Source organism: Lepisosteus platostomus, chromosome 24 (genome assembly GCF_059453375.1).
Source record: "Lepisosteus platostomus isolate fLepPlt1 chromosome 24, fLepPlt1.hap1, whole genome shotgun sequence".
NCBI lineage: Eukaryota > Metazoa > Chordata > Actinopteri > Semionotiformes > Lepisosteidae > Lepisosteus > Lepisosteus platostomus.
The window spans coordinates 8,868,841-8,896,513 of record NC_142634.1 but is presented as its reverse complement, the minus strand read 5'-3'; the positions used below and the strand labels follow the sequence as shown (position 1 = coordinate 8,896,513).

General features: G+C 36.8%; 3 protein-coding genes across 6 annotated transcripts; 2 read left to right on the top strand and 1 right to left on the bottom strand.

The window, feature by feature from the left end:
* Positions 1–295: 295 nt before the first annotated feature.
* Positions 296–10,683, top strand: slc2a11b (solute carrier family 2 member 11b). Of its 2 annotated transcripts, none has more exons than XM_088618220.1 (12): positions 296–381; positions 2,992–3,090; positions 3,958–4,118; positions 4,477–4,601; positions 5,204–5,333; positions 5,588–5,736; positions 6,131–6,318; positions 7,251–7,361; positions 7,929–8,030; positions 8,285–8,360; positions 9,005–9,132; positions 9,791–10,683. In XM_088618220.1, the coding sequence occupies exons 1-12, from the start codon at positions 334–336 to the stop codon at positions 9,992–9,994; spliced, it is 1,521 nt and encodes a 506-aa protein (XP_088474346.1). In that variant the 5' UTR covers positions 296–333; the 3' UTR covers positions 9,995–10,683. The 2 variants fall into 2 exon arrangements, with proteins under 2 accessions (XP_088474346.1, XP_088474344.1); XM_088618218.1 differs by lacking the exon at positions 296–381 and adding an exon at positions 404–885.
* Positions 10,684–11,902: 1,219 nt separating this feature from the next.
* On the top strand, positions 11,903–16,151 carry gstt2 (glutathione S-transferase theta 2). Its single transcript, XM_088618785.1, has 5 exons — positions 11,903–12,085; positions 12,975–13,062; positions 13,668–13,818; positions 14,596–14,772; positions 14,864–16,151. Exons 1-5 carry the CDS (start codon positions 11,962–11,964, stop codon positions 15,008–15,010), a joined length of 687 nt encoding a protein of 228 aa, XP_088474911.1. The 5' UTR covers positions 11,903–11,961; the 3' UTR covers positions 15,011–16,151.
* On the bottom strand, positions 15,956–27,570 carry chek2 (checkpoint kinase 2). 3 transcript variants are annotated; one of them, XM_088618779.1, is made up of 15 exons: positions 27,458–27,570; positions 25,902–26,211; positions 25,383–25,507; positions 25,011–25,143; positions 24,551–24,641; positions 24,355–24,451; positions 24,187–24,240; positions 22,797–22,861; positions 20,217–20,316; positions 18,724–18,810; positions 18,268–18,431; positions 18,005–18,123; positions 17,700–17,785; positions 16,993–17,058; positions 15,956–16,689 (listed from the first exon to the last, which is right to left on the bottom strand). In XM_088618779.1, the coding sequence occupies exons 2-15, from the start codon at positions 26,185–26,187 to the stop codon at positions 16,606–16,608; spliced, it is 1,557 nt and encodes a 518-aa protein (XP_088474905.1). In that variant the 5' UTR covers positions 26,188–26,211; positions 27,458–27,570; the 3' UTR covers positions 15,956–16,605. The 3 variants fall into 3 exon arrangements, with proteins under 3 accessions (XP_088474905.1, XP_088474907.1, XP_088474906.1); XM_088618781.1 differs by lacking the exon at positions 27,458–27,570 and adding an exon at positions 26,557–27,451; XM_088618780.1 differs by lacking the exon at positions 27,458–27,570 and having other exon boundaries at positions 25,902–26,542.
* Positions 27,571–27,673: the final 103 nt, after the last annotated feature.

Genomic DNA, 27,673 nt, shown 5'->3' with positions numbered 1-27,673 from the left:
GGGTCACTAAATCACATTCTAGGTACCGTAGTTTTGCAGTGACATTGATACTGTTGTTGAACTTTTCAATTCTTGGTGCAGGCTATGAAAAGCAACTACAGCTAGATACACTAGAGCAAACAGCTATCCCCTACAAGAATGCCCTTCTTACATTGTTATAGACTCTACCACCCCCTCCCCTCACTAAGAAGTTGAAAAATATCAAAGGCGCATTGTACACATGAACATTCAACAGGTCAATCATCCGCAAATACAGAAAAAGGTGGAGTTATAAAACTTTCAAAACTCTTGTACAGTACTTGACACGCTACTTTAAAAGACTGCACATTTAACATGGATAGATCCGATGAAAGTGCCAATGCTACACAAATAAAGAAAGAGGTAAATGCAGATTTTCACTACCATGAAATTCACCTCTTTTAAATGAATGATTTTGTGAACTCTGCAGGAAATTGTGGGCATAGCGGAAGAATAATGCATTTACTACGCTGCAGTTAGTATCTGTAACACTTTCATTTTCTGGTAGGTCATTCATTTTCTTATATACAGTATACTGTACCATAGTTCAAATTGATTTTCTGCAGCACACGAGGATCTTCCCTTGAACTACAGCTGGGTAATTGTGCTCCGCTTCGGTATATCTTGAAGACGTCCTCTGTTTGAAAAGAGGTTCCTTTGCCTGCTGCTGAGAGCAGTTTATTCGCTACGGACAACCTCTATGGCTTTAAGAACATCGATTCAGATATTCGAGGTTGATTCAAGTTCTAAGAAATAAGCATACCCATACTGTGTTGGAGGTTTAAAAATTACAGAATGAACAAAGACAGAAGTGAAACGGAATACGAGCCTTTGCTTAAAGAGCTTAAAACCCGAAAGAAGTTCCGGGTAAGTAAATAAAAAACAACAATATTCTTACAAATTAAACCTATAATTGGAGGGAAGAGTTTATTTTTAGCAAATTATTATTATTTAAAACCTAAGACATTTGGAATGAGATGATTTTGTTCGGAGGAGGTTAAAACATCATCTCTATTTTACTGTTTTTGGTTTAAAAAACGTAAAATGTTATTTTTTAATGGGTTACATGTAACATGTTTTTGTTTTTGACAGTTCTGTTGAGAGAATTGTGGACATGAACCATCATGCGACACAAAAATAACTTTTTTTTTTCTAGTTCTGTTCTCTCTCATTGAATAATATTCGAAGTACCTCGGAACATACTAAAATGAAATACTGTATATAATAACTACAACCGAGAATGACATTATCAATTCCTGCATCAATTTACATTGGGAATCTAAGAACAATTGTCGCGATTTTATTGTACTTGTACAAGTCTCCAAGTTAGGGTTTGATATTTTTGTTTTGTGCAATACAGTACAAATATAGTATTTGTAATGCTGACATTATCCTTTACTGATGATGTGCATGAAAAGTATCTGGCCTGGTTTTTACCGAGCAATTTAAGATGAACCGTGCTGTTGAGGCTTAGCGCTTTCAAAAGATAAAATGGTTTCACTAGCCATTAACATATATTAGAATTGGACAGCCCAATAATTTAAGTCCAATAGGTTACTCATTTTTAAGTTGCAGACACTTATTTTTGGACAATACTGTGTATGACATTTTTGGTTACAGAATTGACCTAACACTTACAAACTCATTCTGTTAATGATTTGCTTAAAAGCAACATTTCATCATTTCATAAGAGTAAATGACACTGATGCTGATCCCTAAATGCACTTTTGCTTTGTCACCCACTATGCCACCTACAGCAGTAGTTTTAGAGGCTGCTAGGACCCTTTTTTTTCTCCCAAAACAGCTTTTTATCTCCCGGAACCACCACAGCACCCACAGACCAGACAAGACAGTTTTCCAACATATTTCCCCCTTGTATTACAGTCTATGAATCTGCCTGTTGCATAAAAGCATCCTCCGAAAGCAGTTTCTGTAACTGACTATCCAACACTCAGAACACATAACTTATCCAGCAGAGACCCTCCCTCACAGAACATACAGGAACCCTATGGACCCCAGTTACCAAAAGCAAAGTCCAAAAGGAAAGGCCCAGCAGTGTTATTCCCCCGAATACAGCTCCGGTGGCTGAATTGGCCTCTTTCCGCCACAGTGAAGAAACTCTGTAGATTTAGGTGTCCTCTTCACTCATGGCTGTCCTGAACATTGTGGTCGCTGATGCCCCTCCCATCACTGAGTTCGACTCTGAGTCCAGGGGAGGATGACAGTGCTGGTATCCGAATCCTCCCGTGGTTGCTGTGGCGCAAACCATGTTTCCTCCAGCTTCTGCTCTGTCTGGGTGCTCTGTCAGCGGGGCTTTTGAACTCTCCCCTCACCATGGCTCAGGACCCGTTTTCTTGGGGAAGTGTCCCTTTGATGTCTTGGGTTTGAGTAAATCTAGCGGGTCAGGGCTCCTTGATCAACTGCAGGATGGTATACAGATGGCCAGATGTACTGAACCCTATTCTAGAGCCCCTCTCTCTGTCTGAGGCTCTGTCTTGCAACCTCGCATGTTCCTTCTGAACTGTGTGGTAATTTAAGAGTATCTGCACAAGGGGCTTTAATGTAAAGCCCCAGAACAAGAAGAGATGAATTTAGGTCCCTCACGGAGACACTGGCCATTCTATGAAGACTTCATGTTATAATAGTCCTGGACAGCAGGTGCCCAAAAGCCCACTTTCGCCTTCTGTAACACTAACCGTAGTCTGACTAATTAATTTCAAGCCCAAACTAAAATCCGCTGCTTGTCGCGTGTACACAACTATTTTATGTTTATCCTTTAAGATCAAACTCATGGTGGAGAAGCCCCTTTGGTGAATCATTAACCCAGGAAAGTAAGGGGTATTTAAGAGGCTGTTATACGTTAGGAAATGAATTTGCCATTTGAAAAGATTTGAAATCTGAAAGCAGAAGCTATGAATGACATGAATTACTTTGTTGAAGATTAACACACTTATTGCATATTATTGGTTGCAGTTTCCTAATAAAACACTTCTACTGGCTGTTTGTGCAGCTTGCATTGGAGGGACCTTTCAGTATGGATACAATATATCGATCATTAATTCCCCCACTAAGGTGAGTGCCCATTCACAGATATTCATGAGTGCATTGGATTGTGAGCATGGAGGATTGGGGACTGTTGTGCTGTTTTTGTACATATGAATTGAGCATTTTTGCAGTCTCTTTATCTCAATGTCTGGCAAATGGACATATTACTGGCCATGTACAATTAGGTATTTGAAGTATAAACAATAACTGTTTACACATTCATTATAAATGAATAGTCTTACTGTTTCAGTTGTTTATTTTTAGGTAGAAAAAAACAAGATTGCACATCATTGCATAAAATAATTAATAATTTAATAAGTAAGAACAATGCAGCCTTTGGTGGATACTTTATATCAAACACCTTGTGATCATCAGATACATTTAACTCTAACTCTCTTTAGAATCACTTTCGCACAGTTTGCCAGTCACATGAATAGTGAACACAAAAGAATTACAGTTATTTGGAGACATATATCTTGAAATCACATTATGTTACCCTGGAAGAGCATTTATTTATATTGACCCCTTAGAGATACTGTAGTTGCATGCCATTCACAGTTTATGTAATATTGCTTGAGACATACAGTAATTAAGTCGTTGACCTACATTAAGCAAAAACAGCATTTAAGGATGTAAGTATAGCACAAAAGCTTCGTTCTAAGTTAGTTCGAGTGATCATTATCTAGTAGATCCTGAAAGACAACAACCTTCACTGCTTAAACAACACATGAAACTTTGTTGAAAGTCTTCCTTGCAGCATCAATTTTTTAAAGCTTGACTTTTATCCTGCATTAAAAAATTATATTAATTAATAAATCATTAATTGAATGGAAAAGTGGAAAAGTAAACTCGCAACCTTTTGAATACTTTGTTAAATTTGCTTATTTTTTCAAGCCTATACAGAATTTTATCAATGAGACCTGGCTACAACGGTACAACACCTATGTAAGCAAAGAAATCTTAACACTTCTCTGGTCTTCGACTGTGTCTATTTTCACTCTTGGTGGTTTTATTGGAGCTTCTACTGGTGGAGCTCTGGCAATTAGGTATGGGAGGTGAGTATTTTCACTTCTTTTTGATTCAGTCAACTGGAGAATACCTAAAGTTAAAAATGTAATTTATAAATGTCAGCTAAGTAACTATGGGGATTTGGAATGTCTTTCAGAGAATAATAGAATAATTACAGAATTGTATGTTATACTCTTCTTTCTTAATGTGTTACTATAAATCAGCTCTACACTTTTAATTTAATCTTCTCCAGATTGAATCTGGAAATTATCCTTCTGAGTCTTATTAACGGTGATCATTGTTATACGGGGCTCTTCTCTCATGACCCAAGGAGAGAGTTTGCTGCTATGCTGCCGTTGTACAGTATATAATTTAAAGAATTATAACTTGTTTTCTTTCCTTCAGAAAAGGGACTCTACTGGTAAACAACATATTTGCTTTATTAGCCTCTCTGTTAATGGGTCTGAGCCACCCCACTGGATTGTTTGAGCTTTTAATTGCTGGACGTTTTCTTATCGGGTTTAATGCAGGTAAACACTATTTTTCTCACTTTTCGTGAATTGTTCTATGAAGCGCTCTATTAGCAACAGACCAAAAAGTGAAGAACCTTCTTTTCTGTGGAGCTGATTATAAAGATTGATATATTCCGAATATTCTGCTACGAGTGACCAAGCTGGATTTGTCACCATTCTTGAGAGAATTTATAAATGTAATCCACTTTTAAAGGCTTTGTCGCATAATTCATTTAGAATGGGTGGCTATTCCTTACTATTTAACAGGGTTATTAGTGCAGTATTTTCTAGGAGAAAACGCAAAATGTTTTAGTGAATGGCTCTAAAACTGGAACTTTAAAATTAGAACATTAAAATCATCTTTAACACTTAAAATTATTTGATGCCACTCCTTCGAAGGTCATTTAGAAAAAAATCAACAGCAAATAAATTACCTGAAGCAGAAAAACACAATAGCAACTGGTGAAAGAGTAATTAATATATCAATTCTTATCTAGGTTTTATGAAACTGCAATTAATTCCTAACATTTCATTGAAAAAGAGCACAAGGTGGATGGATTTGCTTATTATGACAATGCAGAACATATATATCAATCTTGTTCTTTATTTCCCCTTGAAAGGCATTGGCATTTGTGTTCAGCCTCTGTACCTGGGAGAAATTGCACCCAGACGCCTACGTGGAGCAATGGCAATGGGCACATCTGTGTTTATCACGGGTGGCATTCTAACGGGACAGGTGATAGGGCTGAAGTAAGTACCAAACAGAATCCAAATGTCAGTTATTGGAAAATTGCTAGAAACAAAACAAAACAAAAACACAGTTAGTTTGCCTTGGGAATGACAATTTGTAAAAAGCAGTTGATCTTAGATAAGGGGATTTCTTTTTTGGCTGAATTTGACATAAATTGCTACAATCATGTAGTGTTCGATACACTGTAAAAAAGCTTTCAGGGATGATACAAATTACTCAACTCAATTACTCAATGTAATATTTTACATTTTAGAGAGCTGCTGGGTGGAGAACAGTACTGGCCAATACTACTGTCCACCAGCTGCATTCCTGCAGTTCTGCAGTTAATTATACTGCCCTGGTTTCCTGAGAGTCCGAGGTACCTACTGATTGACAGGGGGAATGATCTTGCATGCAATAAAGGTATGTGCAGAATGGGCACTTTTGAAGTAATATTCCTTTATACTGTATATTCCTGGATGATCTATGCAAGAGTACAAAGCTCAGAAATCTAATTAAATATATGATAAAACAGGCAATTACCTGTGAAAATCAGTTCTTTGCTACACCTTGTAAATTCAGTGATTCCAATCACACAGCATGTTTGTTAATGGTAAAAGCTAATGGTAGAAAGAGTATGTCTGAACATCAAAGAAACATAGATAATTAATAGCTTGCCTGGGTTTATACAGCACATGTACTTTGGCAGTGGATTAACTTAGATCAAAAGGAGACACGAGTAATTGAGACAAACTGACTGGTGATGCAGCACTAGTGTAATAATGGTTTTATAAAGAATTTCATACTTTTCCAACAGCTCTGAAGAGACTACATGGGTCTGAAAACTACCATGATGAGAGAGAGGACATGGAGAAAGAGAGGCTAACAGCCCTTGGGACGCAGTCAAAAAAGCCCTGGGAGCTCTTCATGGACAAAAACCTGCGTTTGCAGGTCATTACAGTGATTCTCTTGAACTCAGCCCAACAGCTCAACGGCATCAATGCTGTAAGTGAGGTGTAACTGTATTAACGGCTCTGTACAATCCAGTATGTGAATGCAAAGTCTACAGCCAGTATCTGGGCAGTGCTGCATTCCTTGTTTTCCTGTAAACGAACTGAATGTGAATGAAGTAAAAACCGAGATGTTTTTGTTCAGTCTGTATTCAGGAAATGAAAAGAAAACAAAAATTGAGCACTCTTTCTCCTGTAATACATTTTAAAAGAAATCATCTGGACCTGTTTGACTACATCTGAAAGAATTAAGGTTGAAGCAGCACTTCAGATAATATGTGTGTGGGTTTCTGGTGTCTTCTCATGTCTCACTTCTGTTAGGAGCGCTTTTCCAGTGATTGAAGCTGCTTTCTTACTTCAAATCCTGATGTGACGTAATGATGGGATGAGCTGAGCCTCCTGTTTGATCTTTTCTGATGTTTATTTCCCACATTGTCTTTATTCCACCCGAGTGAACAAAAACCCACTTGGATTCATCTGCTCACACATCTAACTTGTCTGAAAACAAATCAGGCAAATGGGGTGCTGATGGCAAATTTTATGCTTACAAATCACTGCTTTTTTCATTCTGTTCTTCCAGTTTTCCAATACCTTATCATCATGTATATTTCCCAAAAAACGAGAATGTGTCAATGAGCGTATTCAGGAGATTTTCTCACTCCACTCAAGATGGGTCTATTGAAGTTTTTTAATGTTTTTTCCTGGCATTTGAATGTTTTTCTGTTATTAATAACGAGGCCCCAGTTAAAGCCCTTTTGCTCACAATGGTCAAGTTGAATCTGCTTGAGCTCATATTTTGCTTTGTGTCTGATGTCTGTGAAATTTTGAAGTTACATTTGAATCGCATGAGCTTCAGTGTGCACACTCTTGGAACAGTGTCAAGAATCTATATTTATAACCGCTTGTTTCATGTATCTTCCATGATAGATATATTTTTATGCAAGTTACGTATTTACTCGAGCTGGGATCCCAGATGCCACAATTCCCTATGTCACAATTGGCACTGGAGCCTGTGAATGCCTTACGGCCTTGACCTGTGTAAGTAAGATCATTTCGATCATGCTGATCTGTGAACATTTATCACTGTGCAAGGAATGTTTAAAACACCAACTTGCTTTACTGTGTATTTCTTATGCAAGACATACTGTGTATTTTCTTCCACTGTTCTGCAAGATTCTTTATGGAGTAACAAGGAATATAATATAAATAAGTTGGAATCTAGCTGTCCCTTATCCTATCTATCATACTGTATATCCTATCTATCTGTAAGTTTTCCTGCAAAAAATATAGAGCTGATTTGGAAACTATTCTAAAAAAAAAATAGGTCGGTACATAAACTGGGCTGAATTTGTGAAATTGAATTTCCCCAAATAAACATCAGTGCAGAGTTAAGGATTAATATTGAAAGGGCTTAAAGACAATTAGGTAACTTGACTTAGAACCACCAAAAGAAAAAACAATTTGAAAGTTAAAAGCTTATTAATCAGAATAACATTGTGAAATATTTACTTTAGTGTGGCCACACGTTATGTGAAAACCAATATTTTGGCCTGCTTGCCTCTGTGCTTTGTGCGCATGGTGGAATCGGAATGTTCTATTTTTCAGGGCATGTTGATTGAGTGCCTGGGAAGAAGGGTGCTTATCATCGGGGGATATTCACTGATGACTCTTTGGTGCATTTGCATAACAGTGTCTCTCACCTTTCAAGTAAGATGTCACATGTCATTTGTAAAATGTCAGATACAAAGTCGGTAAACTTATATCTCTAAAAACAGAAGCAATGTTCTGCTTCCATGTATAACTGTCAAGACAGACACAATGTTCTGCTATTATATACTGTATACTGTATATACGTATGTCTTAGAATTATTGATTTATTTTAAATTTCCCTATTTTTTCTCAAAAGAAACACAGTTATTTATAATATTTAAGTTATTCTATTCTATTGTCTGTCATTGCAGGAAGCCAGTCCATGGGTACCTTACCTGAGCATGATGTGTGTCTTTGCTTTTATCTTGAGCTTCGGCTTAGGACCAGGTATATTATTTCAAACGCACTGCTTGTTTCAGTTCAGTGGAAAGTTCTGTGTTTTAAGCATGTACTTGATTATGCCTGTGGAGGTCGCTGGCCTATTGAAACAACCATACACTGTGACATTAGTGGCCCCCCCCAGGGAAAGATGCTCCCTGTGGTCCCATTTGTACAGTATGTGCTCCACATTTCAGTCCTTCAAAGTGCAGTTTTCTGATAGACCTGCCTTGAATAGGCCAACTAACATGCATTTTACATTTAGAAGATGAATTCTTTAAACGTTCTAAACATTCTGTATCTAGAATCAATAATCAATGCAACTGAGAATGGATTATAACTGTCAGCCAGATATACAGTAGCTGGTGGTAGGTAAAAATGAGCTGGGTTTTTTTTTTGTCTCAAAATCAAAAACATGACTACTGTTTTGTTAACTTTAATATTGTAGAAAGAATGAAATGTAAAATTTGCAGCAGTCAGTACTGAAGCCATTTCCCATTCTGGAGTTAATGAGACCTGCTTCAAGTAGATGACTGCTATTGAAATTGTAATGTCTGCAATAGATTGGTCTTATAAATGATGTAATTATTTAGCAATATTAAACTGCATTGAGGAAATTGTGTCTTCTATGTTGCTGTATTCACTCTTATCAGGTGGTGTGACCAACATTTTAACCACAGAGATGTTTACGCAGACAGCACGGCCTGCAGCATACATGATTGCGGGATCTGTTAACTGGATGAGTTTTTTCTTGATAGGAATGATATTTCCATTCATTGTGGTATGTTTTTATTTTATTTTTTATTTTCGTAAGTGGGCGTGTTATTAACAGGAAATATACAATATCATCAAACCCAAAAAAAATGCTATGTTTTTTTAACCTTGGTTGTCATCCCACAGCAGTCTGTACAGAGGCTGCTCAGGTCTGTGGGTCGACTGGATTATGCTAATCCATAGCGAGTTTACACCCAATACTAACTGGGTAATGTTTTTAAGTTGACAGCACGACACATTTCACACCCAGTCTGTAACATGATTCTTTAAATTGTATGTTTTTAATTATTTCTGAATCTGATATCTGTTTATGTCCAGTACACCTCTGTATTGCATCAATATATTTAAGGAGGTATTTATTTTTAACTGTATTTCAAGAACATATTTGCACCTCACTTTAAGAAGAGGTTTAAATTTGCTTTCACTTAGCTTATTTAACTAACGGTTCCCAGAATACCTCATTTACCAGCTGCCAGAAATTGGAATACAAAACTTAGTCATCTGTGTCTCCCACTCAGAACAATATTCCAAATTGTTTGATGTGAAAATGATGCATAATAACTGTAAACCACCATATTAAGAATTTCATTTGCATATTTCTTTCTTGATGATCAAGACCTTTTTCTTCTCTAACTCAGATACTGTTCTTTTGTATTCTTCTTCAGAATGGCCTGCAGCAGTATTGCTTCCTGGTGTTCCTGGTTATATGTTCCCTAGTAGCACTGTACATATTCTTCATAGTTCCAGAAACCAAAAACAAAACCTTTCTTGAAATTCAAGAGGAATTTGACTCTCACAGCAGAATAAAACTCTGCAAAAGAGAGAGCATTGAAAGCAATGGGGACATACTGCTTTCACCACCACTGTGAAAAAAACTACCTACTGTAGAACTGAGTTATTGGAATGATATAGATATGATAATAAACACATCACATAATCTGTTCGTGGTTCTCAGCTGTGGATCTGAGGAAAAGGGTAACAATGTCAAGTAGTAAAATTGTATTCAGTGTTTGACATGGGAAGGGATGTTGGTTAGAATAGAAAACCTTGGAAGAAAAGAGTTAATGGATTCTGTGCTCATATATCGAAAAATTATATCATGATCATATACAGTATATGAGCCTTTTGCCCCATGCATCACCATAAGGATAGTAATGACTGACAAAGAGAGAACCGATAATAATAGAACCAAAATCCTCAGGGTTCATTTTCAAGATTTTGAGACCATAACATGCCAAATTGTTATTCTGTGTATCCTTAACAGAAGCAACGATGCATGTCTGGATGTTCGGAATTGAATATACATAACTTAAACAACTGCTTAAGGTACTTAATGATGTATACTGTATGCATCTTATATACAGTATTTCTTATTCTCTTAATGAATTATAAATAATGTAGAAATGTGCATATATAAATCAAGAGTTGTCTGGTGAGATAAATACATAAACTGTTGTGACGTATACTCAGAAAACATGCTGTGGTTAACTTTCTGTTTTAAGTTATTCACACCTTTTCTATATTTTATGTAATAAACTTGTTTTCTTGGGAAGATCAACAGACTTTGGCTTTATTTTTCAAAGTATCTCACTGTGTATGAGAGGATATGGGAGTGAGGAAAGCTTAAATAAAGATAAATTGGTTAAACAAATTAAATTTCCTTGCAACAATATTTTTGTTCATTTGCTAAAATACTGTAATGCTATTTTTTTTTATCTTTGGACCCCATGAAGAAAAATCTTATAACCAGTGCAGCAAAGCAATTATATTTATGCTGTTGGCACCCAATTTCAATTGCCCAATGATTGAATTGGCCTATGCCCAACACACATGATCCTTAACCTGATAAAATAAATATCTTTAGTTTTATGAGACCAACTCTGCCACTTCATAACCTTTCTGCTAACAAACTATGTATGTACCAAATCTATTTCAGTCTCTGTAGCTATGGACTGCACGTCTAATACCATTACAGAGACATTATGTAGAAAAAATAGCAATTTGCTTTTGATTTTCTGTATTGTGAAATTATTTATTGAAATCATGAAGGCACAGTGTATATACTGATATGTAGAAAACAAATGCATAATAGGCTTTAAAACAGCAGCAAAATATTCTTTTGATTTATGGATTCTTCTTTACAATTAATACTGAATATCTGTAAGTAAAAACTGTTTTATAACTATATACTGAGCTTAAAGAATGTATTCATAAAATCATGAGATAACAATACACTATGATATATATATATAAATAAAACAATATCAGTATTTCCTGATGATACGGGTATATGGGTTTACAATATGTTATCATGACATTATACAATAAGTACTGTGATGGACTGGCGTTCCATCCAAGTTGTATCCTGCCTTGCGGCCTGTTGTTGATTTTCTTGAGCTGGTTTTGTGCACGAATCATCTCATACAGCAAATCACAGCATTCACATGAGACACTATTTCTGTACGGCAACTTTTCAGGACGCGGTTATTCAGAAGACCAAGTGGTTATTATTCAAAAAGTATACCAAACTCAGTGAGACAACAACCAGAATAGACCCGGGCATTGCTGAGGATTTACACACAGTTCCACAGTTGCATTGTATAAACAGTTCATTTTTAAGCAAACAATTTATTTAATAATTTATGGTTTATTTAAGCTGCTTCATTTGAGCACCGAATCTAAGCATGACAGAACAGTCAACAGCCCTGCTCGAAGTGGCGAGGACGGATAGGATACCGTTAAAGCCTATAGTATAGGACGCATGCGTGACCTGAGTGAAACGTGCCCTCTATCGCTTACTCTGAGGGCGATTATATCTTCTGCAAAGGATACAGTTATGGCTGCAGGAAAAGCACTAGAAGTGTACCTGGATTTGCTGTCACAGCCTTGCAGGGCTGTGCTTATTTTCCTAAAACACAATAATATACCGCACACGGTGAAAACTGTTGCTATACGAAAAGGTGAGACGAGTGTGTAGTTTGCTTTCAATCTAAAATTATCGGCAGTTTGTGTATATATAACGACACACTGCAAATTCTAAATAATTTTAGATAATAAAAAAATCACTTGCCTGCAAGCTATTTGTTTTCGTCTTTGTACCACTTTTCCAAAGTATTCATTAGTACTTTCATCAGATGTGAAATATGCAGTGTAAACATCGGAACGTAGTTTCGATCTGAAATCAGTTATTGAATTCAAATGATGATCATAATGAAAAACACGATCTACTAAATAAAATGGCCCAGAGGAAACAGAACCGATTAATCTGACTATAAATAATTATGTATTCATAGGCTAAATAATGTGAAATCCATTTGGTCTGGACTTTGAACCTTGGCCGTGAATTGCTTTCCATTCTGAACTAACCACAAACAGATTTATTGCAAATTAATATACAGTATATATGTATTCATGGAAATGCATGTGACTTTGTTTCTTTTCTATTGTTTTTTTTAATGCCTTTCCATTATACAGTGTAGTATTTTAAAAGCCACGAAAGTGCACACTAATTCCTAGACACCTGTACCCATCTTGTGGAAGAACCGTGTAACTGCAAGGAAAATATTAAGAAACTTAACGTTTTCTCATATTTTGCATTTTGATGCAGTATGCACTGCATTTTGATGCAGTATGTCTTACTATATATATATACAATTATATTCTTACTTGTTTTTAACCTTAAAATGTTAAATGTTTGTGATAGTTACAAATTGTTCCTAGCATGGTATTAAAATAGTGAATACAAGCAAGAAACAGGCATGTCATTTCCTTTCAAATGTATATATATATATTTTAACACAGCTCTAACAAACATGTTACATGATATTAAAAACATTCTTTCCAATTCAGGCAATAACAGAACTCCCGAGTTTACCAAGCTAAACCCTATGCAGAAGGTGCCAGTAATAGTAGATCATGGCTTTGTTCTGACTGAAAGGTAAGGTAGTGAAAGTAAAAGCACTTAACCCTTTATGGCTTGATTTCTTTGTGTAATTTTTCTTAGAATTTATTGTAGGAATACTTCCTTTGATAGGAAAATAACTTAATAAATGTTTTCATAGTTGGATGACTGTATTTGCAGGCAGTAGGACTTAGATGACAAGAGCTTAATATTCCCCTGTTGAATATTCTGATTCTGAATACACTTTAAGACAATTGTCTTATAATATATATTTTTTAATTACATAAAAATAATCAGTTTTTTAAAGTATGATGTGTGAGATGCATTCATATAAGAATGTTTCAGCCCCATTGACTCAAGTGTTCAATTAAATTTTGTTTTTTTTGTATTTGTATTATTTAATATTGCGGTGAAAAAGTAACTTTTTTTTTTTACTGCACTTCCTACAGTGACATTCCTTATAGCTTGGGGACCCGAGTGCATAAGTTAACAATACAAAATTCTAGACTTCCTTGTCACTATACATTTCTTCTTAGCTCTGTTTGTGATCTGTAATAATCCACTTTGACCTGCAACATTTAAACCCAGTAGGAAAATTAATAACTACAGGGGTATAACGGCAGTTATTATTTGTATTGCAGTGATGCTATCCTAAAGTATTTGGCGACCCAGTATAAAACAGCTGCACACTGGTACCCCCAGGATCCTGAAAGGAGAGCTCGAGTGGACGAATACACTGCCTGGCACCACACCAACACAAGACCACGAGCGGCCAAGGTTTTCATGCTGGAGGTAGGAAATGTCTGCTCTTTATTTGAAACTGTGAAGGTCTCACTGAGGGGAGACCCTTCAAAACACTAAACGTCTGTCTGATTGGATTTTAAATAGCTCGGACAATTCGCCACCCTCAGAGCAGGTAAAGGACGCAGGTACCTGTAATTTTGAGATATGATGAGTGATTAAAAATACTTGCAGTCGTCTATTCATAGACATTTTTACAGTAGGTGTTGACTGACATTTGTGTGGTATTTCAGAACATTGCTTAAATACTTCATGAGGCACTTTGAATTTGAGAAGGCGGTGTATTGGTTGCCTCTGATTTCCCTGTTTTATTTAATTTATTGCCTTTCATCAAATTCATTTGTAATGGCACTTACCAAAACATATGTATTAATAAGTAATAGGTTTATTCCATGCTGAAAAAAAGAAGAAAGAGAACACAACGTTTCGGCCGTGGAGCCTTTTTCAGGTGTCAATACAAATATGTATTAATATACAACCCTCCAATGTGCTATTTACTACCATACATCTTTTTCTCAAAGCTGACAGGGAGATGAATGACTGCTGTAGGGGTATTCACAAGTGGACTCACAAGTAGCCTCTCAACTGTTATGTACTCCAATATACTGTACTATCCATTCATACATATATCCATTTTCTAACCGCTTCATCTAATACAGGGTTGTGGGGGAGTCGGAGCCTATCCCAGCAAGCAATGGGTGCAAGGCAGGGTATACGCTGGATCGGATGCCATTATAGTACTAAAGAATTTGCAATATCTGATTCCAGGTGTTACTACCTCGAATGACAGGGCAAGCTCCTGACTCATCAAAGCTGGAAAGAGCTCTGACAGAGCTGGATGAGACACTGGACAAACTGGAGTCTATGTTTTTGAAAAGACAGCCCTTCCTGTGCGGGGATGACATCTCCGTGGCAGACTTATTGTCCATCTGTGAACTTATGCAGGTTTGATGGGTTAATGTTCAACTTAAAGTGTTGAAGTTTGTCTTCCTACAAACACACCATGTTCGGGTCTGACGTAATTTGTTTTCTGCAGCCTCTAGGTGCAGGCCGTGATGTACTGAAAGATCGTCCCAAACTGCTGTCCTGGAGGAGCAGAGTACAGGCGGCGCTGAAAAACACTTTTGATGAGGTTCATGAAATACTGTATCGCCTCCAGGACAAATCTAGATCTAGATTATAAAAAGGTCCATTCTTTATGTAAAGGATGAAGAAATGTCATTGCTTTCGAATGACTACTGGATCCCACTGTGAAAATGTTTTGTGAAATGCACATATGAAGCCCCATAATAATTTGTTTAATACAGTGGGGTGTGGCAGATAGCTCAGCTAACTCACAGCTCTTTGGTTCTGAGATTAAGTCCAGTCTAGGGCATCTTCCATTTGAAGTCTGCATGCTCTCCCATTGTTCACATAGGTTTACTCTGAGTGCTCCATTTCCTCCTCCCAAACACATGCTGGCTATTACCTACAGTATGTGTTGTATGTGTGCCCTGTGATGGACTAGTTTTGTGTCCATGATGTTGTACTGCCTTCCACCTTGTGATTCTGAAATAGGCTCCAGGTTGCCATGACCCCTTACCAGGAACAAGTGTCTTTCTTATGATGGATGAGAATATTTTTCCAAATAAACTCAACTCTTTGTGCTCGAGTGTGAAAAGTACAGTTGCACCTTTAAAATTGCAAATGACTTTACAAGCCCTAAAAAGCACATTGCATGAAATACAATGAAAGGAAACTACAGCAAAAGTGTGTATAAAAGTTTAAACCGGAGGTGATCACAGACATAATGAAGGAAACATACTGGGGCACTGAACCGTGCAAATGATATAGAATTCTTAAAACCTGACAGGAAGACAGTGCAATGACTCCAGGGCGGCAGTAATGTGATTGCTTATGCACGATAATCACAATTCTACAATCTTGTATAATTAAGTTACAAACATAGAGTAATTGGCAGGGCTTCTCTTGAGATTTTATGCAGTATTACCTTTAGCAGATTTTTTCTTTTATAGGCTAACAATGGATGTACTGGTAATGAAAAGAACTGCAATGAAGTACTAATCCAAAGTGGGTGAAAATATAATTCATTAGAAAATTAAAAGAACTCTCATTTGAGACTACTATAAAAGCTTTTTACAGTTGCTTTTTATTAGAAAGCTGTCACTTTAACAAAAACCAAGTAAAACAGGGAAAACAAAAATAAAACAGTACAGGATAATCAGATACACCTATGTCACATGTCCTGCATAAAAAAGCTATAAAAATGTTTTCTTAAAAAATAAAGAGTTTTTTTTACAAAGCTAATAATTTATCAAATTAAACGTGTTGGTGTCTTGGCGTCATTCTTTACAAAGACATTTATATGAACGTCCTAAATACACTGCTGTCACAAAAAAGAGACAACATTAAAAAATCAAATTAAGCCTGTCATTCTTTAAAGAAAATTTAAATCAAGTAAAAAAGTCTGAAAACCTGATTCAGTTTTAATAAGGAGGAAAGCATCCAAAGAACTTGGACCATTTGAAATCGTCATGCTTCTGTAAAGTTAATACCACACAAAGTTTCTGAAGAAAACGGGTGTTTTTCTTTCCCTGAAAGTGTTCAAAGTTTATTGAACACAAGATTGTTCTTCAGACAGTACGATCACAGTCTAAAATGTGTTTCCACACAACGGTGCAGAGCAACTTTTAAATAACAATAGAAAGGATTGCGAACCAGCCGTCTGTGAAAGTCTTTAAAATGTGCACTGTGTAAAATAACTCACGCCGTCTGGTTTTAAGTGGATGGTCCACTTGACATTCTTTTGCTCGGTTGTTCATCCACATTTTCCTGCAGTGGTCGCTTTCTACTGGAAGATGGCTAAAATAATTATATACATATTAGTTATCACTAAACAGGAACCAGACAGGAAGATATTTTTGTTTTCGTCACCTGAGCTGACCTGGCAAAGCTAACTTAATAGTTAACGTTATACATCTTCCACAGGTCTCAAGAACCCCAGTTATCACTAATACAGGATTTATTTAATCGGGACTGTGGCTAATGACTAGTATTTTTGTTGTATATAATAAAATGATATTAAAGCCTTGGACATTTAATTAAAAATGGAATAACAGAAACTATTATATGCTGAATGTCTTAAGGTATCATGAAAAACAGTACCTGATCCTCGCCAGTTACACTTTCTGGATACATTAATTTCTTTGCCGTTGCCCTCATATCTTCATCCTGAAAAGAAAGTAATATAATTTGAACACAAGGGAATGAAGCTATCAGCAGGTTATACTGCAAGTTCTTACTCTCTCCACAATAATCAATGATGAGTGTTCCTTGGACAGTTTTAATTTTCCTCTATCACTTAAGTGAAGCAGAAGTACTCCACCTTACCCAGTTCATGTAGATGACATTTCCATCTAGAAATAAAATACAGACTATGAAACATCACACGTTTCTCACCAGATTACAGGTGTTGATGGAGGAGGAGGAGGTTGTCTGGAGAACATTTTTCTTATACCCTGTGCCACTTCTGCTATAGAATTTAATGTAATGCTTTGTTTTTTTTAACTCCAGTTACTCTACAGTACTCTACAAAAGTATTGCAACTTGCTCCTTTTAAAATCCACGTCTTAAACCTTGAAACCTACAGACTCATCTATGTTGTGTTGAATTACAAAGTGATGTGACTATGCCATCTGCATTTCTTGAGCTAGTAACAGTAACTGGAAGTTTAAAATTTACACCATGGGAGTTTTAGTTACAATATGCAGTGTTTCATAACAGGATCATGGACATTATTAGCTAATTTGACTGATACCTTCATTCAGTGCAATTAATTATATAATATAATACTGGATAATTGAGGAACTGACCTGGAGCCAAGGATGTTGCAGTGCTTGTTGGACTGAGAGTCTTTTCTCTGGGTCTACAACAAGTAGCTTCTTCACAAGATCCTTAGCTGAAATGTTGAAAATAAGAAATAATTTATGCCTTAAGCAAACTAAGTGAATAAGCAGTCATAAATCATTGAATCGAGGAAATAAAAGCAGGACCCCTTGCAATGGAAAAAAAATAATTTCCCAGAATGTCTAAAAAAAAACCTTTTTAAATCTCAGGTTAGTAAAGGGTCTAAAACAATACATCAACTGCACAGTATAAGCAGTAGTTCAGACCTTACCTTGTTCTGAAATCTTATTCCAGATAGATGGGAGGAAACTGTATAACCCCTGGGTGATTTGTTCCTTGATACTTAAGTTGATTCCCTGATGAGTATGGAATGGTGGGTACCCACTCAAGCTGTACAGACAACAGATAAAACATTTTTCACACTATGCAGAGCACTCCGAGGTTCCTTTGCCCAGTTCTCTAGGAGTAAACCATCCCAATACCAATGACTCTTTTGTCTAAAGTAAGTCATTGGAAAGTGGTAACCTAACTTACCAAACAAACAACAGGACTCCCAGACTCCAGCAGTCCACTGCCCTGCTGTAGCCCACTGTCTCTGCATGGGTGAAAACTTCAGGGGCAAGGTAGGTAGGTGTGCCACACAAGGTCTTCATCAGGGACGCCTCCTCTAAAATTTTCGACTGGTTGAAATCTGTGATCTAATGACAGAAGACAGGGGCTAACATACAGAGTGTCATACGTACCGATTAGTGCTTACATTAAACGAAGACGCTGAGAAGTAGACCTTGTTCTGTTTTTGCAAAAATTGCACAGACTTTGTCCCAGAGATGATCATAACACAGGGAAAGATTAGACAAATAAAACTGCAATGAACAAAAGTAAAAAAAAATACATGCAAAGCAGATGGGATCTTACATGTGATTATCAGCATAACTGAAAAATTAAAGTGCCTTTTTGCGGACTACGAGATGGAAAAAATATTATACCAACCTTTATGAGACACACGTCAGAATTGGATGAAAGCAGCACATTTTCTGGTTTGAGATCTCTATGGATTATGCCATTGTTATGGAGGTACTGCAAATAATGAGAGAAAACATTGGATTGGTTTATTTGTTAAATTAAGTGACAGGCCATTTCCATGTTACATTTCCTGGAGTAGAAAAAGAGGAAGGTTTCTGTTAAGTAAAAGGAATTTTTAGATCACTACAATTTAATCTAATTTAAGAAAATAAAACAGAACAAAATGGAATTAAATTCTGGTGCTCATTTCTCCCACATGAGAAAAACTAGCATGTATATTGTTATTGTTAAACATTGAGAATATAGGGCTGAACCTCATTATAAAGAAAAGAACGATGCTCCACTATTTTATGTAGCTCCTTAAAAAGCAATATTTACAATATGTGAAAAGCACTGTCTGTAAAACAGCAGAAGAAAACACCAAAAAGTAGATGAAGACTAGACAATAACAAAAAAGCCTCTAAAAAAAGTAGGTTTTGAAGATGGACTTAAAAGTACACAGTATGGCTGAGTCCCTGGTTTCCTTTGGGCTGGTTTTCCAGAGTCTTGTGACAGAGCAACACAAGGTTCTGTCACACAGTCCAGAAGTGGGAACACATCTAGTGTAAACCAGAATCAGTTGAGTGTAGCTTACATAGGGGAAAGTACATCAAACTTGAATTTAAACTTAAAATCAACTTGAAACCAGACAGGAAGCCAGTGCAAGCACTCCAAGACAGGAGTAATGTAAACCCTTGTGTGAGACCTAATCAGGATTCTTCTGTTGAATTCCGATCATATTGTGACTTAAGTGCTCTTTTAGATACTCAATATCATGTCATTTGCCAAACTGTTTTATACCATACAGTGCTGCAGGAAGCTGGAGCCTACCTGGCAAGCAACGAGCGCAAGGCAGGGTACACCCTGGATAGGGCACCAGTCCATCGCAGGGCAAGTGCTAGCCAATCATACATGGGGACAATATGGAGGCCACAGTATAGGCCAAGGGGGGAAATAGTGGCCTGGACACCAGGATAACTCCCTACTCTTATCGAGAAAATGGACTCCTCAATGTGAGAAAATAAAATAATTAATACTTGGAAAAAAAACGAATTACTGTAATTAGTTTTTCATCTAAAGATGACAGATGGAAAAACTAATATCTTTACAATATACTGTATTCAGACGTCAATTCATAATCAAAGATCAAACTGTAAAGTTGAATATTATCAGAGCGTTGAATTGACAAGCTTACAACAATAGTTTATGGAACTGATGGGAAGACCCACTAACATGGTGTCTTTTCGCAATAAAGATGAAAACTTTAGTGTCAACAGAGAGGATATACATCACAAACCGCAACATACTAGTATATACACAAGTCATGCATTCTAATTTTTGCAGTCACATTTTTTTGTCTGAATACATTATAATGATATACTATGTAAGCATTTTTTAAGTTACAGCTAAAAGCAACTCACCTCTACTGCTAGAAGCATCTGATAGAAATACAGCTTTGCAGTTGATTCTTTTAGCCCTGACCTGCTACGGACTCTGTCAAATAGCTCCCCACCTTCCATCCTGAGAGAAACATTTAAACATACTTAGGTGGGATGTAGCTTCAAATTTTGTTTCAACAGTTAGTTTTCCCCTGCAATACCTAAAGGCCTTTAACTAAAATATTTACAGAAAACTAGATAATTTGTCCTGTTTATATTGTGTTTTTGATCTTCACAAGCATGAAATTCTGGCTGAAATGAGCACTGCTGGGTTCTACAGAGATACACTTTAAGCTAAAGGGATTATATTTAATAACAGTGAAAGTTTATCTCTGGTTACAATGTGGTTATTATTTGATTAATTAGAAAAGGATGATTCTTGGAAAGTTATTATGTTGATCTTTCTTGATATATTGATTTATAATAACTGCAGGTCCTGCTGAAAACTATTTAACTACACGAGATGGATGTTTTTTCTCCCATCTCTTATGAAAGCCATATGCTTAGATCTTAAAATGCATAACGAACACAGCTAATTTGTTTCTATCTACTGCAGCACATGCTGTGCTACTTTTTTTACTCATATGCATAAAACTGTCTGAAACACACTTTTTCTGTCAATGACAGATTAATTTTCTAGCACTGCAATTAATCATCAAAGCTTTATTTAGAGACATCAGCAAAACTGAAAGTGAATAATGCTTTATTTATGACTACTCTTTACCAGAGGAGGAAGCTCTCCTACTACTTTGCAAATACTAAAATGTTAAAATACAACCAAAGTATTGTAAAAATGAAAGTTTTCCTTTTAAAATTGATATATAACAATCCATTTCTGCTCCTATCAAGAGGGTGTAACAAAGAGTTACATAATCTAGTTACCCCATGTTTAAATAAACCATACTAGTTATTAACATATCCCTTGCAGATACAGGAATAAGTCTGCCTCTAAATTCAACTAAACTGTAAATTTACAAAATGACTCATCAGTTTCAAACAGTTCAGATTACAGTTGTGATGGAAAATAAGCACCACACACACACCAATATGAGCAATATTCTTTCACTGCAATGTTAAAAGATCAGAATGCACTGCATGACTCATGCTTGTATCATAGTATTATTTAGTTAAGAATGTGGCATTTTTTAAAACAAATAAACAGGGAAATTAGCATATTTCAAATTCCATACATTTATTAAGCAATGCTTATTCTCATCTCATAATTAAATCCAATTTGTGCAGGGCGTGGTAATGTCTCAATGAAAATCTCAGACAGTTCATCTGGTATTCAACGTCAACGTCTGAAGAACACGGAAGGTTTTTGTTTTTCACGAGAAAGCAGAGCATCTTCTGTGTGACCTTGTGTCCAAAATCCACTTCCATGGAAGAGGTCTGTGCTCTTGTCTGTTCACTCAGGCTCTCAATGTGACAAATGTGACCAGCATTCACAAATACAAATCTTCCCAACTATGTTGTACAGCCTGTTTACTGTTCCCTCAAAGCATGAAGCATATAGTAATACTAAAATCCTCTAAGATTTCAGGATTTCAGTCAGATTTCCTCAGTTATCTGGAATGCGGCACACAGAAAACCAGCATCATATTCACTTTCCTAAGTTATTTTGCTAAAGCCTTTAACCAAAGCAACTCACATTTGCACCCATACACAAATACAAATATGGGTATTTTACTGCAGTAATTCTAGTAAAGTATCTTGCTTAAGGCTACAACAGCAGTGCTGCTGTGGGTTGAATTTGTGGGTTCAAATCACCTGGGATTTGAAACCACAACCTTCCAGTTACAAGTCCAGAACCCTGACCACTGCTCCATGCTGCTAGTATTCTTGACATTAAAGTTACTTTAAAGAAAGTTTTATTCCCCAAACTATGTTAATCAGTTGACCAAAAGAAACCTTGCATGCCATTAAATCCAGTCACAAGAAAACAGTAACCCCATCAATTACAAGGCTAAGATTTTGTGAATGGGCAAGGAACTGACAGTTATAGACTTCCCAAGCAGGACGTTAATAAAGTGTCTCTCAATGACAAATGAAGAAATTGCACAGCATGTGATGCTACATTATATTTAAAAGCCAGCCTCCAAAACCTATCACTGTAAAAAAGAGACTAAATTAGTTCTCTATATAACTTATTTAATAAGACAGGTGATAATATCCTTATCCTATTGAAGCTAGAACCAGAATTTCAGGCTGCATGAGTCATCATGCCATCTGTGAGAGCTATGATCATTTGGCCACTAGGGAAACTCAGCAGGTAACGGACAATATTGTTGCAGTCGGATTCACTTTTAGAACAACTTTAGCCAAAAGAGCAACCATTCAATTTCAGTCACGCATGACTCAATGTTGACCAATTTTTTTTTGTTCTTGGAGTTGTTGCTTTGATGACAATGCAATTATTCTAAATACAATAAAAATGCCTGTACTTTCTATGTTCTATGTGTTTTTATACATTAAGCAATAGGTACAGAATTTACGTTTAGGCCTGAAAACATTACAAAAAAATAAAAATGCAGTGCACTTTGTTTCTGGCAACATACTTACAGTTCTAAGACAATGTAATACGTCTCTTCAGTCTGGAAGAAGTCAACAGTCTTTATCAAACAAGGCTAGGAAAGAAAAAAGGATTTCAAGAGATACGGTTACATTATATATATATGTAAAATAAATATAAATATAAAAATAAAATAATGGCAGATTTTGGGAAAAGCCATTCTTTCACCACTGTATTAGATGCTGACATTGAAGTCAATGATATATACAATATTTAATAAGCAGGGTACTTAATTAAGTATAAATCAGACTCATGACACTGGCACGGTACAGCAACATCATGAATAAACTGAAAAACTAGCCCAGGATAAAGCAGTTTTACTAGATACCAATCAGAAAGGAAATCAAGCAGAAATTGACCTTCGAAAAAGTCTTTATAAGAAAAGGGTTCAGGCTACATTTAAAAATATTAAATGTGGCCCAGTTCCTGAGTTCTTTTGGGCTGGTGATTCAGAGCTTTGCGGCAAAGCAACAAAAGGACCCATCAACCACAAAGTACTGACAAACACTAAAACCAGGCTGATATTTGATTCACACTGATCAAAACCTTCAGAAACGTGAGCACAACAACTCAAGGTAAACTGTAAGCTAGTAGCAAACATTAAGTGGTAATAACAGACAGCTAATAAATCCACCACATTTACCAGTTTAAATCTAATGGACTCATTGGCGTAATATTCATCTTCAAAATTATATGTTTCTCTTTACACTTCCACAAAGCTAAAAGATCCAAGCTACAAAACAGAGATCTATTGGAAATAACTGTTAGCTGTTAGCCACCAGAAATAACTGTTAATAAAAATAAATGGCTTGAATCGGTGTAATTTAAAGCAATTGAAGCTGATGATCACGAAAGAATTAGAGTTTTGCATGAAGGGAATGTGAAAACAGCAGAACAGTTCACAAGCCCTGATATTTGCATAGCAGTACATGTACAGTACATTAACACCTATCCCTGGGTGTTAACTTTGACTTAATATATGCAAAGTGGAATTCTTTCTAGAGAATTCTCCTTTCTAAAGCTATGAAACAGCCAGAACGAATTATATTCACATTTCCATAATTACTAGTGTATTAAAACAATGTGGGTATATAGGTTTTGTAACTCAGAGATGCTGTGTTTTTGTGTCTCCACACATTTGAAACAATTAGCATAAAATGATGTTCAGAAAGAATATGCCCTTTCTCAGTCATGTGAATGTTTGCTAAATAAAGTAACTTTATTTGTAAAAGTAAATTGCTTTGTCCATACTACGCAAAAAAGTAGTAAGAGGGTATAATTACACAAAGCAACACCTTGCAGATATTTTACTACCAAAAACCTAAAGACATCTAGCAACACCCACTGACAACTGGGTCGAACGGCAGGTTACTCACGTACATGGTCTACTTTCTTCAAAATCTCAATTTCTCTTTCGGCTGAAGGGTTTGTCCTCTAAAAAACAAAACATTACTTTAGCCTTTGAGTTAACCTCCAATTAAGAAGGAGCCAACAAATTCTAAAAGAATAAAAAAAGACAGACCACTCCTTTTGAAATCCCACACTCACGTCAGTGGATGAAAAATCCTTCTTATTTATAGTCTTCACTGCCACCTTCTTGCATGTAGACCGTTCAAATGCCAGCTTAACTTCTCCACAAACTCCTCTGGAAGATAAGGCCTGATTCTGTTAGAAAAACAAAATCCCATCTCCCTGCCAACACCCCCTTTAGCGAGGCAACACACTAAACGACTGCTCCACTTACGATCCAATTTTTCTTGATATCAAGTATTTGTCCTTGAATTCCTTTGGGAGGTTTGACTGTTCATCAACGGTGAGGTCAATAAACACAAAAACTATAGAGAAAAAAGTAAAATATTTCATTTTAGGTACTGGGAAGTAAGAAAAAGAGTAAGACTAATGTAACATATCACCAGCTTCCCTTATACAAAATATATTTAATTAAACATTACAGGATACGTTTGGGATTCCTACAAAAAGCTATGCATGGATATGAGAACTTTAGAAATGACAAAGATTATAAAGCAACAGTCTCTAGAACGGGTTAAATACGTCAGGAGAAGGAATCCTGAGCTACATGGGCAGTACAATTTAATGCAAGTTAGTTCACACATTGATGTGTAGATGTCTTAAAAACTCCTTTTCAAACACCCCACCAAAAATCAAACAAACTTAGTAACAAAAATTACACAGAATAATTCTACCTTTGTTCTGGGGGACAGAAAGCGCCAGTTCAGCATTATTTGCCAGTGGTAACTTTTTGCCCTGTCCCATATACTGTCCATCAAGATAGGTCCCATTCCCACTGTGGTCTTCAATATACGGAATTCCGCTTTCCTGCACAGAGAAAAGTTGGAGTGGGTAAGGGAGGGGAAGGAGGTGTTAAAAATGTGTCAGTTTCCTACAAAACTGTGACCCAATTAATCACAGCATCAGACAACTATTTCATGAATTATTTCATAATTTTCTCATAAAGAGACATGTTGGGATAAAAAAAGTATTAAATCTTCAAAAGGAATTGTTCCTAGTGGATACCGGAACAGTTGACCAAGGACGATAACAGAAGTACCTCCTACCCTGAATATCCTGAAGTGCTTCTTACTGTAACTTGCGTACTTTTCTGACTTTCTGATTAAGGCATTATTAAAACTGTAGTCACATCGTCTGTCTCTCCCAAACCAGTATTCATCCTTTATGCAGTCTGAAAGAAAAAGGCCAGGTTTGCCACGTTTAACATTAAACAATTAATGTTCGCAACTGCTTAAGATCACAACACACAACACAAATAAATAATTAGTAAATCTTTCTTTATACTTCAAAGTGGCCATTTTACGATATCCTCTTCTAGCTTGCTCACAATAAGTACTGTACACAAAGTCACTGTATGGTACAAACTTTCTCCTGAACACACCACTTAATAAAATGTTCGAGAACACTGAAGAAATGAACTATTTAGGTAAAGTGGCCCACTTTCAGATTCATAATCAGGAGATATAACTTCTTTCTACAAGCTTCCGAAAGCCAGCGATGGCTAAATGGCACAGAACTGTCCTTTGGGACCCAGTCCAGACAGGCAGGAGAGAGCGAGCCCTCACTGTGCATTGCGAAGCCCTTCTCCATGGGCAGCAGGCGGCCCCAGGGCTGTGGGGGGGGCTCCTCAGGGTCCTCGGCCTCCTCAGGAATGGACGAGAGGTCCCGCACAGGGATGGTGTCGACGGAGCTCAGCGTGCCTGAGCCCGAAGAGGAGGACGACTGGCTGGAAGACTGAGGCGCCGACGAAGAACTGGAGCTGCTCTGGGACTGGGACTGGGATTGAGACTGGGACTGGGATTGAGACTGGGACTGAGGCTGGGTGTCACTGGGGCCAGGCTCCTCAGACATGGTTAAGCTCCCTGGTTACCTTTACTGAAAGCATCAAGCACAACAGAGGCACCAGAACAGTAGTTAGTGGTCTAGCTTTCCTCTGCACACCCTTGTTTTTCCTTCAGCACAAAGCTGCTTCCTGTTGTTAACCTCTGATGCTACTTCTCATGTGGAAACAAAATCATGATTCTGCTTCCTGGCTCAGAAGAACTGGTATGTTGTTTTTATGTTTATAGATGCAAACACAACACGTGTACCCAGGTCAGGCCAAACACTTTGACAACCACGGGCAAAACTGCATATGCTTTCCTGAACATGAGCAAATGGGGTTGGATAATCAAGCACATCAATAATGGTTGAATTTAAAATGGTAAGAAAATCACCTACCTTGGACAGGGTACTTTCGCACGTTTATGATAAAATCCCTGAGAGACAGGGATTGTTTTTGACCTTTTAATAAATTATCTTGTCATGAATGTAACTTCCAATTCAAATTAACGCTGCACTTAAACACTAAACATAAAAAAATCACTGTATTAAAAAACATAAAACGCTATATCCGAGGTGCCTTCTTCAAAGCATTCGGCACAATGCTAGTGCAGATTCCTACAAATCGGTGCAGTTCTGCACAGTTTCCCGGTCTCTGGCGGCCGCTCTCTGATGTCCCGCACCCATTTAGCACATATCTGCAAATTCTCCGCAGCAAAAGAGTGGTTGTGGCCGCGCACGGTAATGCAAAGATCAAGAGTGGCTTGTAACAAAATGTTGTGTACATCTATATAGTCCTTTCATCCACAAAATCTTGATTTGCCCGAGGTAAAAACAAAATAAAGTGTTTTCATTAAAAGTTGTCATTCGTTTTGGTGGGGGTCATTATTTTAAAAAAAATATTTCTGGCAAAGTGCCTGGCATCCCATAGTCTGTAGTCTCTGCATTACAAGGAAGCAAACTTGCACCCGTCCGCAATAACAATAACAAGAGAGCCGCCTTCTTCCCGGTGCCACATGGTAACATAGGCCGAAATAATTAAGGAAACACGTCTAAGATATGAGACACATTTCTTAACACGACTAAAGAAATCAGAAACTGTAGCTAAATCTATGCAATGAGCTCAGATGACGTACACATTAAAAGAAAAAGTAAAAAAAAAAACTGCGCCCATGACTCCCGGTCAATAAAACTAATACAGTAGCGTAAACTTAAAGAAAATACAGAAGCATGCTGTTTTCATTTTGCACGATTCATACGAGTTAGGTCATATCTGAGTTCAACAAAATCAGCTACTCACATGCCCAAAATTCCCCGATTATTCCTCAATCACAGGTAGTACATTCAACAACGCCGAAACGTTTTACAAAATCAACCAATTACAGAAGCCAACCAATCGGGGAAACTCTGGGGCAGACTGGGAAATGTAGTTCAGCCTCTGCCTTGAGAACTAATTTGTGAAATATGTGACTTAAACTTGAGGTTCGCTGACTTCCATAATATTAAACTAACCCAC

What these genes read in the sequence shown, in the direction of transcription:
- gstt2 (XM_088618785.1), top strand. Translation starts at nt 11,962, where the DNA reads ATGGCTGCAGGAAAAGCACTAGAAGTGTACCTGGATTTGCTGTCACAG. An exon ending in CCAAGGTTTTCATGCTGGAG is followed by an intron (nt 13,819 to 14,595) that starts GTAGGAAATGTC and finishes ATCTGATTCCAG; the next exon opens with GTGTTACTACCTCGAATGAC. An exon ending in CCATCTGTGAACTTATGCAG is followed by an intron (nt 14,773 to 14,863) that starts GTTTGATGGGTT and finishes TGTTTTCTGCAG; the next exon opens with CCTCTAGGTGCAGGCCGTGA.
- slc2a11b (XM_088618218.1), top strand. Translation starts at nt 814, where the DNA reads ATGAACAAAGACAGAAGTGAAACGGAATACGAGCCTTTGCTTAAAGAG. An exon ending in GCCTTACGGCCTTGACCTGT is followed by an intron (nt 7,362 to 7,928) that starts GTAAGTAAGATC and finishes TCTATTTTTCAG; the next exon opens with GGCATGTTGATTGAGTGCCT. An exon ending in GAGCTTCGGCTTAGGACCAG is followed by an intron (nt 8,361 to 9,004) that starts GTATATTATTTC and finishes CACTCTTATCAG; the next exon opens with GTGGTGTGACCAACATTTTA.
- chek2 (XM_088618779.1), bottom strand. Translation starts at nt 26,187, where the DNA reads ATGTCTGAGGAGCCTGGCCCCAGTGACACCCAGCCTCAGTCCCAGTCT. An exon ending in GGAGTCCTGTTGTTTGTTTG is followed by an intron (nt 18,124 to 18,267) that starts GTAAGTTAGGTT and finishes TTGTCTGTACAG; the next exon opens with CTTGAGTGGGTACCCACCAT. An exon ending in TGCAACATCCTTGGCTCCAG is followed by an intron (nt 17,059 to 17,699) that starts GTCAGTTCCTCA and finishes CTTTCTTTTCAG; the next exon opens with GATGAAGATATGAGGGCAAC.